General features: G+C 45.6%; 1 protein-coding gene across 2 annotated transcripts in view; it reads right to left on the minus strand.

Moving 5' to 3' along the window:
• ANKZF1 (ankyrin repeat and zinc finger peptidyl tRNA hydrolase 1) overlaps positions 1-15,912 on the minus strand; it is a 22,596-nt gene extending 6,684 nt beyond the window's left edge. Inside the window, exons 1-11 of one of the 2 annotated variants that reach the window (XM_084805333.1) lie at positions 15,802-15,912; positions 13,372-13,489; positions 12,251-12,348; positions 11,762-11,864; positions 11,094-11,293; positions 10,210-10,325; positions 9,713-9,860; positions 8,986-9,208; positions 1,515-1,613; positions 940-1,113; positions 114-212 (exon numbers count right to left, since the gene is read on the minus strand). In XM_084805333.1, coding sequence (XP_084661459.1) covers positions 114-212; positions 940-1,113; positions 1,515-1,613; positions 8,986-9,208; positions 9,713-9,860; positions 10,210-10,325; positions 11,094-11,293; positions 11,762-11,864; positions 12,251-12,348; positions 13,372-13,486 — 1,375 coding nt within the window. In that variant the 5' untranslated portion in view covers positions 13,487-13,489; positions 15,802-15,912. Of the gene's footprint in view, positions 1-113; positions 213-939; positions 1,114-1,514; positions 1,614-8,985; positions 9,209-9,712; positions 9,861-10,209; positions 10,326-11,093; positions 11,294-11,761; positions 11,865-12,250; positions 12,349-13,371; positions 13,639-15,801 lie in introns of those variants that run through there. The other variant, XM_084805322.1, reaches the window with a different exon arrangement.
• Positions 15,913-15,961: the final 49 nt, after the last annotated feature.

A 15,961-nucleotide genomic window follows, 5' to 3' on the forward strand; every position in this document is an offset into this window, starting at 1 on the left:
ACATGGCAGAATAGAGCTGGAGCTGCAAGCACAGGCTTAGCCATCTCAGATGCCATATGCTTTAGTGTACACACACACACACACAAACACACACACACACTCCTCAGACTCACCTTGATGTTCCTGATGCTTCTGAGCCTCAGCTGACTTCTCTCTTCTGGACAATGAGGCCTTGGGCTCTTCATCATCTCCCAAACTCTCAGAGCAAGACTCTGTTTCAAAAGTGATGGAACACATGCTGGAAGGTGTTCCTTCCCCAACTCATGTCAGTCTAACAGTACTGTTGGATCCCTGTCCTATAAACATTTTAGCTCGGGCCCAGTATGACCCAGAAATGGGTGGGATTACTGGCCCAGTGATTTTTAAAACAGCAGGTTTCTAGTCCTCATGGGTGAATTAAGGGGGGGGTGAACACAATGCCTTCCTGAAACAAGCTTGAGTTTCTTCTAGTAGCAAGTGTAAGTGCTTTTTCGTAATTCACACTCTATGACAACTACCCCTCTTGACTGTTCAGTTCCCACAAGTTCAATTCTGTCATGTTTCTTCCCATCTTCTTCTGTTGTACATTTTAAAACTAGGACAGATTGCTTATCTAGCACATTGTTGTTAATGCTAAATGGAGTCTGCACCCTAAAGTTTACTTTAATATGTAATTGTGTAATTTAAATGATTCTCAACAGGAATGGATTTCAGTTTCTGAGTTGTAGAATTTGTGTTGCTGACACTGTGAACAAAGGATCCTGATTACTGCACCAAGCCTAGTACCATCTCCTTATTCTGATGGGCTGGGCCTTGTTAGGAAGCAGCTGCCAAGAAGTACAGCAAGCTCAGTTGCTCTGTACTTCTCTGTACTGCATTGCCCAGAAACAGCCACTCTAGAAAGGATATGCACTCAAGTTATTTGTGCCTTACAGCAGCGCCATTACCTCAGCCACCTACCTGTCAGCACTTTTGGTTTCTTCCTTCTCTTCTTGCGATTTCGTTTTGGCACCACCTCAAATTCACGTAGTTCCAGTGTATTTAGTGTCGCCTCCACCAATTCCAGCTGCTTCAGACTTCCCTCCTCCCCTTCTTCTTCTTCCTCCTCCTCATCTTTTGACCTTGCAGAAGAGACTGTAAGAGAGAGGGGGCATGGTTCAGTTTTTCCTTCTCATCTCCAAAGGAACAAAGGGACTATTAGCTATGGGGGGTGGGTGGGTAAGGGAGGATGGTCTAATCAGCTAATCATCCCTCTCGCAGCTATACTGCAGCCATGGCTATAATCACACACCCCTTTTTTTCAGGGTCTCTTCACTAAAGCCACTCCAGGCAGAATCGCCTGTACGTTGTTGTATTCAGCAGCCTTCAGATGGTCTTTCCATCTGATGTTGTATTCAGATGGTCTTTCCATCTGAGAGCCTAGGAGTCAGGTGGAAAGGATGCAGGACACACCTACATTGGCAAGAAGGGCAGGGCTGGCAGAGTAGGAATGCCTGCAAATGCCTTTAGCTTCAAGAGAGGGCTCTCCAACTCACTAGTGTCTTGATGCTGTGAAGATACTTCATCCCGGCGAACTACTTTTTTCCAGCTCTTTCGAGGAGAGCCAATCAGCTCTGCCACTGTTGTGCCCTTTCCTGTCAAAAGAACCAGAATGGCATTTTCCCTGGCAGAAGACCTCTGTTATGCACCCTTATTAAAAGCCTCAATTTGGGATTGCAAGCAATACACTCCCTTCCCGGCAGCATCCCAGTGGCACAATTCCAGCTGGCCAATTCACAATGGCCAAATTTCAATAAGAGCAGAGTAGCAGCCAAATTACGTGGGCAGGGCTGGAATGGAAAAAGGCCAGGAAAGGGTCAGGAAAACTGCATGAAGCCTTCAGAGCAGTTTCACATATGAGTGCGGAAGATAGTTCAAGGATAAGTTCAGTCCTTTGACTGGCAAACCCTCTAGTGCATTATGGATAAAGGCCAAGGGGTCCCAATCTTTTTTGGGCTGGTGGGCACATTTGGAATTTTGAGAAAGTGTTGTGGGCACTCTCATGAAATGGCTGTCATGGGAGCATGCCCATTCATAAAATGGCTGTCATAGCAGGCATGGCTGTACACAAAACACTTGTTTCCCAGAAGGCAAATGGGGGAGACTGAAAGAGAAGTGACTTGCCCAAGACCAAGGCAGAGATGGGATCTAAGTACCGAAACACAAAACCACACTTTTGAACCCAAATTGTAGCAGCCATATCGGGGGTCAGACTAAGTAGCCTCATGCAGTCTCATGCTTCATGTTCTTGCTGAGCTCTTTCTCCCTTGAATATATTGTTGTAAGCTGACGAGACACAGGAATTCCTTATCTTGTCAAAGGTCATACAATTGTATATCTTGTTCTCTGCTGTTCTCTTCTGTTCTCTCCTTATCATGGCTACCCTATAACCCAGTTCTTGTATTATAAACAATAGTGCTAAGAGAAAAAATGTTGAGGATTGCAACCCCATGCGGGAGGGAGAGGAGGAGCCGTTTCATATGTGTCACAATGTCTATAAAACCAATGTGCTAATGTAAATCAGGGCTTCTGGCTCTTTGGAAACGATTCCAGCCTTAAGCCCGCGCGTTAAATAAAGAATCTCTTTTTCCTTCACTCCGTGGTCTCTCTGACTCTGGGTTCTGCAACATAAATGGTGCCGTGACTCGGATGTGGCAGGCTCTGAGCCAGACAGGTGGCAGTTGCCTGCTCTTGATCGCCGCACCAGGAGGACGAGCTCGGCGCATGCCTCCCTTTCTTGGCGCCACCGACCTTTTTGTCGAGTGAATGGGAGAAAGCCTGCACCGGGATCGCCCAAACGGCAGCGAGCAGCAACAGAACCTTGGGAAGCGGAGGAAGGAACTTGAGCCCTGCCTGTATCGCAGCTGCAATTGAGTTGAAACCCACATTGGAAGCCTTCAGGAGAAAGGCAAGTATATGGGAAAAAGAGGGCCCCGCCTTTAGGGAGAAAGGCCACTGGGCAGAAAAAAAGAGGGCCCCGCCTTATGAAGAAGGTCAGTGTTGGTGGTATACGTATACAAAAGAACCTACTCCTTGCGGGTAGAAGGGGGGCCTGATCACACCCCCGAGTGGGCGCCAGTACCTAGCACGCCAGTACTCAGTAGGAAGCTGAGGAAGCTGGGGAAGCCGTTTTCCGCTCTGGTAAAAAGTGGGAAAAGTGGGTGGCAGGGACATATGGATGTAGTGGAGAGATTGATGATTGTGTGAGTGGCTACTGCGGTTTCTGACGCATACCGTTGACCGTCCGGGTGCCCAGGCCAGTAGCAAAGTGCGTGGTGTGAAAAATCCTCTTGTGTCGGCCAGTGAGACCCCTTACTCACTGACCAATTCCCATTCCCTAATTGTGTCTGTCTTCAATTTAGGAGGGAGGCTATGGGTGGTGGGGGAAGCAAACCTTGCACCCCCTTGAGATGTATGTCAAACAAAGAAGGAAAAAGGTTTTTTTAAAAAGATTCAGAATAAAGAGAAAACAGCAAAAAGCTCAAGGTCGAGCTGAGAGGAAAAAAAACAAGATCTGAGGCTGTTAATTAGAAAAATGTTGCAGGACAGTCTGGCTTTTAACAAAGCGTGGGAGCGTGAGAGTGTAAGGCCAAAGAAGTAGCTGTTAGCCTAGCGCGCCGAGAGAGGGGGGGCAGGAAAATTGCCCACAACGTTCTGAGTTGTGCAACATCATCACCTCGCCTAATTGAGATAAAATCCCTAAGAAATGGAAACTGAAAATGAAGACCCAGAAGATGAAGGCAAAATAGAAAATAAAGGTGAAGAATCAGCCCCCAGAGCACAGGCTAGACCCCTCTTCGAGTGAAAAGTGTGCCATAAGACTGTCCTAAAGCAGAATGAAGCGGAAAGACCATGTTGAAGATCTCTGTCAAGGTAACCGTGTTTAGCTTTGAACTGTGTTAGAATTGCATAGAGCCTGTAGCTACTGACCATCAGCTATATGATTTCTGAAGAGCGTAACCATTAAGCTTTTGCCATGGGATTCCCTGCAATGAAGAAATCTCACTGATTTGAGTGTCCAGTGTTACACTGCCTAAGTGTGTGTGCTAAAGAGACCGAGAAACCAGACAGCATGTTCCTGGCCAAGCCAAAATCACGCTACTGCCATGCTCCTGGAAGCTGCAATAAACTGTGTAAGCTGGGAGACCCAACCTGATTGAGAAGAAAAGAAGATATTGGAGCAACTGTCTTGAAAAACAATGAGATCTGTGTAGCTGGCTGGCTGACGCTGTCAGTGATGTTACAACTTTAAGACTGTTTTCCTGTTTGAGACCCCAGCGAAGAAAGCTAACCCGAGTTATTTGTTGCCCGTGCCAAAGCAAGAATTTGGTGGCCCTGTACCTCATCGTGTCCTGTTTTGAGCTTGGGATTTACAAATACAAACAAACTGAGAAGCTTGCCTTTGAAGTCCTGCAAATCACCCCACCGCCTTCCCGAAGATTAATGGCTGCCTGAAAAATGCAAGTATAAAGCGATGCCCATCACCCCCCAGCGTCCTGAGTTTCGGCACTCAGTGTTTCAGTGCTTTCGTGTACCAGGTTAGAAGAAAAAAAAAAAAGAGTAAGTTTTTAAAATGTCTGTGAGAGAACCTGACAGAAGTAAAATAAAATTTACAGAGGAGTTGCCCAGGTTAAAGTGTCACGGCTAGAGAGCTGAGCTGTGCCGCTCTGTTTAGACAGAGGCCTTGCTAAAAAGTTAAAGGCCCTTGTCTGTCAAAAGGGGTGTAGGGCCACACTTTCCCTTTTTAAACTCATGCAAAAGTAGAGAGCCTTTGCTGGAAACATCGCATCTTCATTGCCCAGAGCCTTCACTGTTTGCCTCCATCATCATCTGGGCTTTTTAGAGACACTCTGCACATGAACTAAAATTTTAAATTGTCAAAGACTTGCCATGGACAGTGCTGTGAAGCTTTTGATAAACTTGAGCTCTCATCGCTGTGGACCATGTGTCTATGTTTGTAGTCAGCTCAGTGTACAGCAGGCTAAGTTTGATTTATAACTTTTAAATTTCCTTCTGCTAAAACTCATGCAGCATAGAGTTGCTGATGCAAAAATGGTGACCTAGAACTCTTTGTGTGTGTGGGTATGCCTTTCCCTTGATTTTGATGAGCCCTGAGCTTTCAGCCAGAAGAGCAGTATAATTGCTGGATCTGCTCCATCATGCCTTACCATGCAAAAAGTGTTTTCCATTCATTGTGTTAAATTGCAGAAAAAGTTTGTTGTGTATATTTTATGATTTCTTAAATATCATGAAATATATGTGATATTTGCAAATTAGTGTTAGTTGCAACTCCAAATGATACTAAGTGTAGTTCCCAATGGATGACGAAGAGAAAAGACAAAAGCAAGTAGAAAAGAAAAAATAGAGAAAGTAGAAGACAGATAGAGAAGAGAGAAAAAGAAAAGGCAAAAGGCAAAGAAAAAACATTTGTAAAAAAGAAGCGTGGCCATAGTTGCCCCCAGGGTAAATTAAAAGCAGCTGATTGTGCCTGGAGCTTATTACCTGGAATAAAGTAGCCACAATAATGTAATAGTTCTTTAAGATAAAGAAAATGTAACTAGAAGGAGAAGAAGAGCCTATCCCAAATGTGTGTCATTGGGACTAGTGTAAGGCAGAAAGGTTTAAGTAAGTTTAACTTGAAAAAGACAAATAAAGAGACAAGGCTGGTGCATGGAGCAGAAAGTTTTGTGTAAAAAGTTTGAAACATGATCTGCAATACAGGCAGATCAGCAAAGAAAAAGAAAGCAAAAAAAAGAGAAAAAATTTGTCTTCCCATACTAATAAATAAAAGTGTTATCAAGCACTCTGAGAAGCGAAATTGTTTACAGGAAGCTGTGCCTGAGAACCAAACACTTCTAGCCTATGCTGAAAATGCTTGCTAGTGTTGTGCTGCCTCATGGGTAACATGTATGGTATAAAACCCATTTAGCCCAATAGCTCGTGGTTCAGAGAAGCTGTCTGATCCAACCATTAAGTACGCCTGTGTGCTGTAAGTTACCCAATAAAGCCTCCTTGTAAGTACCCCCCCCCCCGCTGGAATCCCAAAACACAAGTGGGGCTAGAGCGCCTCACCCAGTATCAAACCTGCTGTTAGAAGCCATGAAAGCAGGTATGAAGAAGTCAGTTAATATGACCAAAGTGTCTAAAGTGCTGCAAGGTGCCACCGAGGCCCCAGAGCGTACTTGGAGCGTCTTTCAAATGCCTATCGCCAGTATACCTCCCTCAACCCAGAGGCCCAAGAAGACATGGATGAAAGAAGAAAAGAAGAAGACCCAGCAGAGGCAGAAGATTCTTAAAAAAGAACCAGTGTGCCCAGTGTGGACAAGATGGACATTAGTGGCATGAATGCCCAAATAAAATAAATCAAATACACAAAGGAGAAAACCAAAGGGGCCAGAATGGGCGAAGAGGGAGACAGCTTGAGAGGGGCCGTGACATTGACTGTGAGGGGCAGTGACATTGACTTCATGATTGACACTGGAGTGGCATCAAAAGCAAGCAAACGTTAGCCTTAAACAAGAAGTTCAAACACTGAGCAAAGTTCTTCAAGCCCAGCGTTGCTTTGTCTTAAAAAAATAAGCCATTCCCATCACAGAAGTTCATCCTTTCCAACCAAGAGTTAAAGTATGAGTTAAAGAGGGAAAAATAACCCTTTGACTCCCAGATGGAAAGAACTCAGAACTGTCATACTTTCCACCCCCGCAGCTATGAAAGCAGCTAGAGTTAAACCCTAGATACATTGGACACGAGTCAAGAGAGCGAGAGGGGGAGAGTAGACTGTAAACAGAAATCCTGAAAATCCTTTAAAAATCATTCTGAAAAAGCAGTAAGAAGACTCAGGCTAGACCTTACTGTGGACACACCGGGAAACTGTCCCCCTGCGTACGGTCAGACCTGCAACTGGAGAATTGAAGAAGGGGACTAGACCCTACTGCAGCTTGCCAGGTGAATAGCTGCCCAGCGTACGGTCAGATCCCAAAGAAGATCAAACATGCGTGTTGTAGTGTTAGTAGTGTTGCATTGTGTTTCCTTAATAAGGTGCAAAAAGGGGGGTCTGCCCCTGGAAAAAGAAGTTTGTCCCAGTGATTTGCTGATAATTACTGGCTTCACCTGGCTAACATCACGAGAGTAAAACATTTTTGTTTGCCAAGACGTATACCTGCAAACAGGCTTATTAGCTCTTGCCTAATACCTGTCTGTAGACATCCTGGGAACATTCAAAAAGATACCATGTTAAGAGTTTATGGTGTAAGTTTAACTTATTCCCAAAATGCTAATTGGGGCGTAGTTGCAAAGATCCTACCCCCTACAGAGTTCACTCTACGCACCCCCATCATTGCTGAAACAAATGCTACGTGTGCACGAATGCTTAATTGTCAAAAATTTTCCAGAAAATATAAAGCTATCCCTGGCCCCCTTCCACTGAAATAAAATTCAAAACATATCTTTTAATGATGCCCACATACTTTTGCCTCATGGATAGTTTTAGACATGTAATTCCCGCACTTGGTCATTCATTCCTGCCAACTTGTCTGATAACCACCCATGTTGCCTCAGCCGCCAATTGAACTGGTGCCAATTCTTCCCCTGTAGCCCGAGAAAATCCGTCAACGGCAGCCTCGAGCACTCCAACTAACTAAAAATTGTAATAGTCATGTGCAGTTATATTCTGACTCAGAAAAATTGGCCTTAGCAATGTCACTAGCTGGGGTTCCAGGTTTAGCCTTGGCTAATGGTCTAAAGAACAACTGGTTAGCTTGCAGCTTAGCCAAAAGCATAAATGCCACCTCACGAGCATTGTCATTGTTAAATAAAGAGTTGCGTGATCTAAGAGGTGCAGTTCTAGAAAATAGAGCTGGTATAGATTACCTCTTCCTTCTTCATCATTTAAGTTGTGAGACACACCAAAAGCTCTGTTGTTTTAACTTAACTAATAATGGCAATGCTGTAGATGAACAGATCAACAAGCTGCACAATATAGTAGCTAACAAAACAATAAGACAAAACAATTAGCTCAATTAGTTAACCCCTTGGCTTCCAGATCTTAGCTGGCTTAAAAGCATTGTTCATCCTAATTCTACCAGTATTGTTCATAAAAGTTCTGTTATGTCTCTGCGTTCCTTGTCTTATGCGCTGTTTAACCAATCTGTTTTATGTCTCAGCTAGTAAAACTGCTGCCCTCTATGCTCTAATAGCCCAACAAGAGGCTAATATGTATGTCACAAAAAGCTTTGTATAGTTATCAGAAATGCTATAATTGTAATGAAATTATGCATTTAAGGGGGGAATGTAGCAGCCATATCGGGGGTCAGACTAAGTAGCCTCATGCAGTCTCATGCTTCATGTTCTTGCTGAGCTCTTTCTCCCTTGAATATATTGTTGTAAGCTGACGAGACACAGGAATTCCTTATCTTGTCAAAGGTCATACAATTGTATATCTTGTTCTCTGCTGTTCTCTTCTGTTCTCTCCTTATCATGGCTACCCTATAACCCAGTTCTTGTATTATAAACAATAGTGCTAAGAGAAAAAATGTTGAGGATTGCAACCCCATGCGGGAGGGAGAGGAGGAGCCGTTTCATATGTGTCACAATGTCTATAAAACCAATGTGCTAATGTAAATCAGGGCTTCTGGCTCTTTGGAAACGATTCCAGCCTTAAGCCCGCGCGTTAAATAAAGAATCTCTTTTTCCTTCACTCCGTGGTCTCTCTGACTCTGGGTTCTGCAACAAAATAAAGATGGTGCTGGAGGGCAGCACTTCACTGGCAGCCTCCCAGTTCATTTTTTAAAGCATGAAAAATCTTAACTAATAAAACTCAGGAGAACAGGGAGCCTAGTGGGTACCAAGAGAGGTGTCTATGGGCACAATGTTGGAGACCCGAGGCCCAAGCCAACAACACAACAACACAAATTCATCATGTGGAAGAAAAGCACACTCTACCAATACAGTTTTAAAAGGTGTGCTTACCATACACTTGCAAGCTGCTCAGAGCCCCATGCACCCGCTGCACCTCATGGAAAGTGGCTCTCCGGGTGCTGAAAGGAATGCCCCGGATACGGGAGTCATCTCGCTGAAGAGGGCCATTTTTGCTGCCAAAAAAACAAGCCCGATTGGTGCGAGGGGCACGAAGGAAGATGCACTCAGCTCCTTGTAAATGCCCTGCCCAGCTGGCCAACAGCTCCTGAATGTCCTGCAGGAAAGACAAGTACAACAGGTATATCTTCATGTACAGAGTTTCCATCCTGGTGTATGCCAGTGCAGCAGTAGCACACTACAAGGAATGCTGACTTGTGGCCAAAATGCAAGAACTGGTCAAACATTCCAAGAGATCCCTGCCTTGGTGCTCTATCCCACACAAAATCCGTGTTTTCATGCAAATAAAACAATACAAAAACCGTGCAAATGCTATAGAAGAACCCTGACATGTGGGATATACAGAAAGACTTCCACTTTAGCAATCAATCTTCCTGATTTTCTCTTTTGACCACTCTGCTCTGCTATGTATGCTACCAAGAAGAATCTATATAGACTTACCAAATTAAATTAACGGTATCTTGTCTTTGTGAAGGCAGAAGAGCCTTGGCAACCTCACCCAGAAAACTGCAGAGCCAAAGGGTGGCCCCAGGGCTCTCAAACAGCCCAGTCCCTCCCACTTTGTGGGTTAATCCTTGGCTGCTCTAGGGGTCACACTCACCTTGAGCAGGGCAGCCTCATTGTAGCGTCGCAGTGAAGCCCCAGCAGATTTCGGCATAGATCCTTGAGCATCCCTCACCCCTTGGGCTGTACCTCGGCGAGCTCGAACTGTGTACCGATGGAAAGTCTTATGCTCCAGTACCTCATTTCTGGGAGGAAAGTGAAAGTAAGGAGATAGCAAAAGGGGGCACCTAGGATCATTAGGAATGATATATGGCCAAAATGGACTCTGCTTTTATCTACACTCTGAATGGGGTCCAGCAGCTTACAGATGGGGCAGGAGGAACCCTCCCTGTTACGCAAACATGCGCAAAGCACTCAAGCACATTACATTCCCTACCCTGCCAGCCCTCTCCCCTGAGCGACCTGCCATGAGTAAGACCATGGGATGAGCATCAACACTGGCCTAGAATCATAGCATCTTTCAGCCTTCTGACAGACCCACACTCTAAGGGAGCATCTACAGCCCCATGACAGCCAGCCCTTCTGCATTCTTACCCCTTAAAGACAGCTCCCGCAAAGTGTCCCCCGCCAGCCATCAGGATAACCCAGGACATCCCGGGACTCTGACTCTGAAGGGATGCCACTAGCTCTGCAGGTTCTTCCATACTGCCCTGGAGATACACAAGACCCCTTCAGTTAGTGAGGGGTCATAGATGGAGGGATGGGAGCATTCTCAGCATGGCTGTTAAACAGGGATGGGCAGGGTGTCACCTGGACCTGCAGAAGAGGGCAGATAGTTTTATGCAAGATCTGACCTTCAGCCAGAGATAGACTTTGCAGGTCCCAAGCAGGGACCAAGCAGATAAATATACAATTAAAAAAAGTCAAGGGAAAGCATCCCGTGGGGATGTTCCTTTCCACACAAGTAGGGAAACTGCCTCCATTCATCCTGCAGAAACTCAGAAGATACAGGAGGGGAGGAATCGTGCCTGGAAAGCAAGATGGGATGGTGTGGCATTACAAATGGATGGGCAGGGAAAAGTCACAGACACGTGACTAGGGCAATTGTGCAGGACTCATGAGGTAATCTCACATATTCAAAGCAACAAGCCCACAGTTTAAGAATAGTCCCAGCCAGCTGAGATCACAACATTAAGCTGAGACTCAGGATGCCTGGGAGGGAGGAGGTTGGCAATTAAAGTAGGAAGGTAGGTGGGAGAATTAAACGTAGCAGAAGTTAGTTAAACTGTAGCACAGCAGACAATGGAGCTGTTCCTTTGAAAGCCAGCTATGACATTGCCCTCTGCTGGTTTCACAATAGGCAAATAAAAGCTGTATCTATCATTTCATGATGGGCAACTAAAGGAGGAAGAGACAGAATGCTAGAAAAGGAATGAGGCCCAGTGGGCTCTTTGCTTTGGTGTCCTGCTGCAACATGCCTTCACAGTGGTCAACACACAGCGATAGACCGAGATGAGCTGGCCTTGGGAATTTCTGAACAGAACCCGCTGAGAGCGTGGACGTGGCGAAGGGCTCTGACTGCTCCCCTTGCCTTCATTGTTCTGGTAAGATGGTGATTCGGATTCACTGTCCGAGTCAGAGTTGCTGGAATCCGAGCCAGAGATGCTGGAGACATCACCTGTGTACCAAGGCAGTGACATGAAGATCACAAAGCTAGAGATCCCATCTCTGGCATTGCACTTCCTATCCTCCCAGTGACGTTCCTGCACAAAGGAGACCCATCCAGATTGGCAAAGCTGGACAATTCCCTGGTGGAAGAACATGTATTGATCTAAAAGACCAAACTTCTCTGGACATATCTCACCAACAGAGTTTTTTTATGGTCACTAGAGTCAAACGAAAGGGGTGCAAGTGTTATATGGCAGTCGATCATGAAATGAACCAGTGCCCCATGCAGAGTAACATAATGGATAAGGGACCCAGCAGAGATTGTGTAGTCACCCTCACCAGTCTGTTAAGGAATGACTCTGAAGCTGGATGCCTGGAATCTTTGACTGAGCTAGGGCAGAATGGTGGGGTATTAGGACCACCAGAAGTAGCAGAGTCTTTGAGCAACAGCTAGCCTAAGCCATGAATTTTTCCTCACCCGCTTGAGTTTTCACCTCAAATTCTTCAGCTGTGAGCATCCAGCGGCCCAGCAGTCGCTGCTTTAGGTTGAAGCGATGCCAATCTAGCCGATAATGCTCAGTCTGAACAGGAAAAGAAGAGACAGGGGCGAGCCGACATAGGCAACAGCAGTAACTGGTTCAGTGTTTGGCATGCGTGTGTGTGTGTGTGTGTGTGTGTGTGTGTACACCAAACCTCCCTCCCTCCAGCTACTAGGGGTAAGCTAAGCCCAGAATGCCTAGTACTTGGGTAAGGATATAAAGTATCCAGGCCAGCCCAAGATAGAAGATGCACAGCTCTCTTTGACTACAGGGATCTACAATTCCCATAATATAATGTCCCACCTTTGCATGATTCTTAGGGCCTGTAGTCCCTGAGTTTCATCTGAGGGCAAGAAATGAAAGGATTCTTGCACCATCCTGCTCCCACAGAAAACACCTTTCACAGAACATCACTCAGCAACACCCACCTGCTCCTCCCGACTGTCAAAGGCCCTTGAGCAGGCAGAGCAATACATCCGGTCGGATACCTCTAGGACCACACAGGGTCGATCTGGTCCCTTAGTCACTGCAGTGAACAGACCCAGAACAACAGACAGATATAGGCATAAATACAAAATTATGTAAGGAAAGAATATAAATCCTTATCTTACCCAACTCACAAACTCAAAGATACGAACACACAATAGCTACCAAATTAAGGATGCAAAAATCACGATGCAAAAGGATTAAAAGTTAAAATGAAAATAGGAATTCAGAAAGCATGTGTGTGCAGTTTATATACAATATACTCAAAAGGTATTAATCACCTGAACTAGAAGAATCTCAGGTGGAATGCAATACATGAACTTACTCAGTGGCAAAGGGAAACCAGATTCTTAGAGAGCTACAAAACTGGTTTTAACTAGTTGATAAAAATGCTAATGTGCTAAACTTGCAGAACGATGATGTCATGAAGTGATATTGTAACACTTCAGACTATGGCCCAGCTCAGACATATCATAAAACCATGATTTCCTATTATGTTCCTGCTACATGAATGAGCCATGGTACGCCTTGAGCTTATGTGCTACCTCCTCTCCCCCTCTTTTGTAGTCCTGAGATCAGAAGCTTTCTCTCCTGCTTTTAAACTAACCATAGTTTCCTGTGATGTCTGAACTTGGGGAACTGCGGTTTGTTCAAACTATAGTTAGTGAAAACAAGCCAGGATGTGAAAACCCAAGAATAGGACTCAGTGACAACTGTGCATGTTAGGTAGCAGAAAAGAAGTCAGCATCTAAAAGAAAGAAGGGTAGATAGATCTTCAGTGTTCAACAGTGTGGGGAATTATCCAATGGGACAAGCTACCCATATAGAAAGTAGAAAGTTGTCCATCCACAGCACCCAAAACTAGATGTTTTGATTAAAGGCAGGTTAGCTAACTCCAGTATAATTCTTGGAGAACATTTTCAAGACTTCTAGAAGAGCTAAACTTGATACCACCAGCTTCTTTTTAACTAGAGACTCAAGAGTCACAAACTCTTCAAATTTGGTGAACGGTAACCATTGGCCAGAACCCTTTCCCCAGGTATGTTGCCTTAGAAAGTAGCACCTGGAACTGCCACAGGGGTGGCATGTCCTGTTGATTCAGGGATAAGGCAAAGTCCATCCATTAAAGCTGCATTCTGAACGGCCTCAAACACAGACCAGGTCTCAGCAGGCTGCATGATCTGAGGAAGAGGAGAAAGTGAGGGAAGATCAGAAAGCCTGGGGGGTGGGGGAGTAAGCACACACGCATGCATGCACGCACGCACGCACGCACACACACACTATGGATGGCAACACATCCAGCTGTTACATCTCTAGATCCAACAGGCAGTTCTGAAGCTGGCACTAATAATCTTCCTCCACCGCCAGGGGCAGGGATAAGGCCTACCTAGGGTTACCACCGCCATACTGCCAGACCTCTGTGCCTTTAATATATTTAACATATTGCTACAATTTCAATAGGTGCAGCTTTTCCCAGCATGGAGATATGGCAATGCGAAAAGCTTCACTTGCTGAATTTGTTTCCTGGGGGAACCACTTTAAGAAGGGGGTGGGGGAAGGGAGTGCAAAGAACATTTTAGCCTCTCTCCATAAGCAAAGGGCCCTGCAAATGTTAGCAAATCCCATTGTCATAGCAACATTTCCCTTCTTTCTCCATTTTTCATAGGCAGCAGAAATTCTTAGGTGTCCAAATACAAGCCAGGGGCTAGAGGTTGGTATTTCTTATGAGAAATGAACAAGAGCCATATCAGAAAAAAGTAGTAACACTAGGAGCACCCAAAGAAGCACGCTCCTTAGCCTATTAGGCTTCAACTGGTGGTTTGCAGAGGCAGCATCACCACCACCATTCTTGTCTGGGTTCCTCCCACCCCCATCTAAAAAAAAAAGGTGTGAGAAAAAGAGAAAGATGCTACTCCTGGGGGCTGATCAAATTTGCAGATGGCACAAAATTGGGCGGGATAGCGAATACTTTGGAAGACCGAAACACAATTCAAAGTGATCTGGATAGACTGCAGTGCTGGGCAGAAAACAACAGAATGACATTTCATAGGGATATATGCCAAGTTCTGCACCTAGGAAAAAGAAACCAAAGGCACAGTTACAAGATGGGGAAAACGTGGCTCAACAACACTACAAGTGAGAAGGATCTTGGAACTGTTGTCGATCACAAGCTGAATATGAGCCAACAATGTGATGTGGCTGCAAAAAAGGCCAATGCTCTTTTGGGCTGCACTAATAGAAGCATAGCTTCCAAATCCCGGGAAGTACTAGTTCCCTTCTACTCAGCACTGGTTAGGCCTCATCTGGAGTACTGTGTCCAGTTCTGGGCACCACACTTGAAGAAGGATGCAGACAAGCTGGAGAGGGTTCAGAGGAGGGCAACAAAGATGATCAGGGGACTGGAAACAAAGCCCTATGAAGAGAGACTGAAGGCTAAACACTGGGCATGTTTAGCCTTGAAAAGAGAAGACTGAGGGGAGATATGATAACACCCTTCAAGTACTTGAAAGTTTGTCACAGAGAGGAAGGCCAGGATCTCTTCTCCATCATCCCAGAGTGCAGGACATGGAATAATGGGCTCAAGTTACAGGAAGCCAGATCCCGGCTGAACATCAGGAAAAACGTCCTGACCGTTAGAGCAATACGACAATGAACCAATGACCTAGGGAGGTGGTGGGCTCTCCCACACTGGAGGCGTTCAAGACGAGGCTGGACAGCCATCTGTCAGGGATGCTCTGACTTGGATTCCTGCATTGAGCAGGGGGTTGGACTCAATGGCCTTGTAGGCCCCTTCCAACCCTACTATTCTATGACTCTATAACTGGAGGACACTCTAATAACAGGTATCTCGAGCAGGGAAGAATCAATCCTTGTTCAGCTACAGCAGAGGTAGGCACAAGGTTGATTGGGATCTAGTAGTAGTTCTTTGGGTGATTTGCAGTAGATCAGCAAAGATTTCCGACTCCTAATGGCCTAACAACAGCAACTAAGCATGCAATCCTATGCAGGTTTAAACAGAAAAAAACTCCCATGCTGGCTGGGGCATGCTGGGAGTTGTAGGCCTTTTTCTGTCTAAACCTGAATGGGATTGTTCCCTGAAAAGCTTTTTTTCTCTCCTCAGCTAGGTTGCTGGAAAAGAACACTTGGGGGAAACCCAAGGGCGGATTTGTGCGTGAAAGAACTTGTAAGTTTGGCTCTCCTACTGCTCACAAATTCCTGGGCTTAGCATGTCCTTAGAGGCACCCTGTTCCTTAATGTATATCCACCCACTTGTGCCACTATTTTGTACCTGGCTCTGGTTGGCGGACCTCAGTGTTCTAGTTAAAAAAAGAAAGTAGATCCCGCAAACCTGAAGTCTTCCCACCCCTGAGCTGCTGTAGTTCGTGGAGGAATTCTATGGCTGCAATACTGACGGGAAAATATGGGGGATTTATTTGTTCCCCAGGAGAAATAAACCTCACAACCCAACGATTACGGGGCGGGGAGCGCTTACCTCCCCCAGAACTGGAGAGCACACGCGGGAGGGACTGACACCCCACGAGGAAGTTGTAGCACTGAGCTCCGTCACTTCCGCCCGTCAAGGTTTTCCCCGCAAGAGACCATCCTTTCCGCCCCACCGCCTCACCCCCAGCGCAGCTTTCCCATTGGTCGGC

Source organism: Heloderma suspectum, chromosome 1, assembly GCF_057233095.1.
Source record: "Heloderma suspectum isolate Gila_16-S chromosome 1, 16-S_ref, whole genome shotgun sequence".
Taxonomy (NCBI): Eukaryota; Metazoa; Chordata; class Lepidosauria; order Squamata; family Helodermatidae; genus Heloderma; species Heloderma suspectum.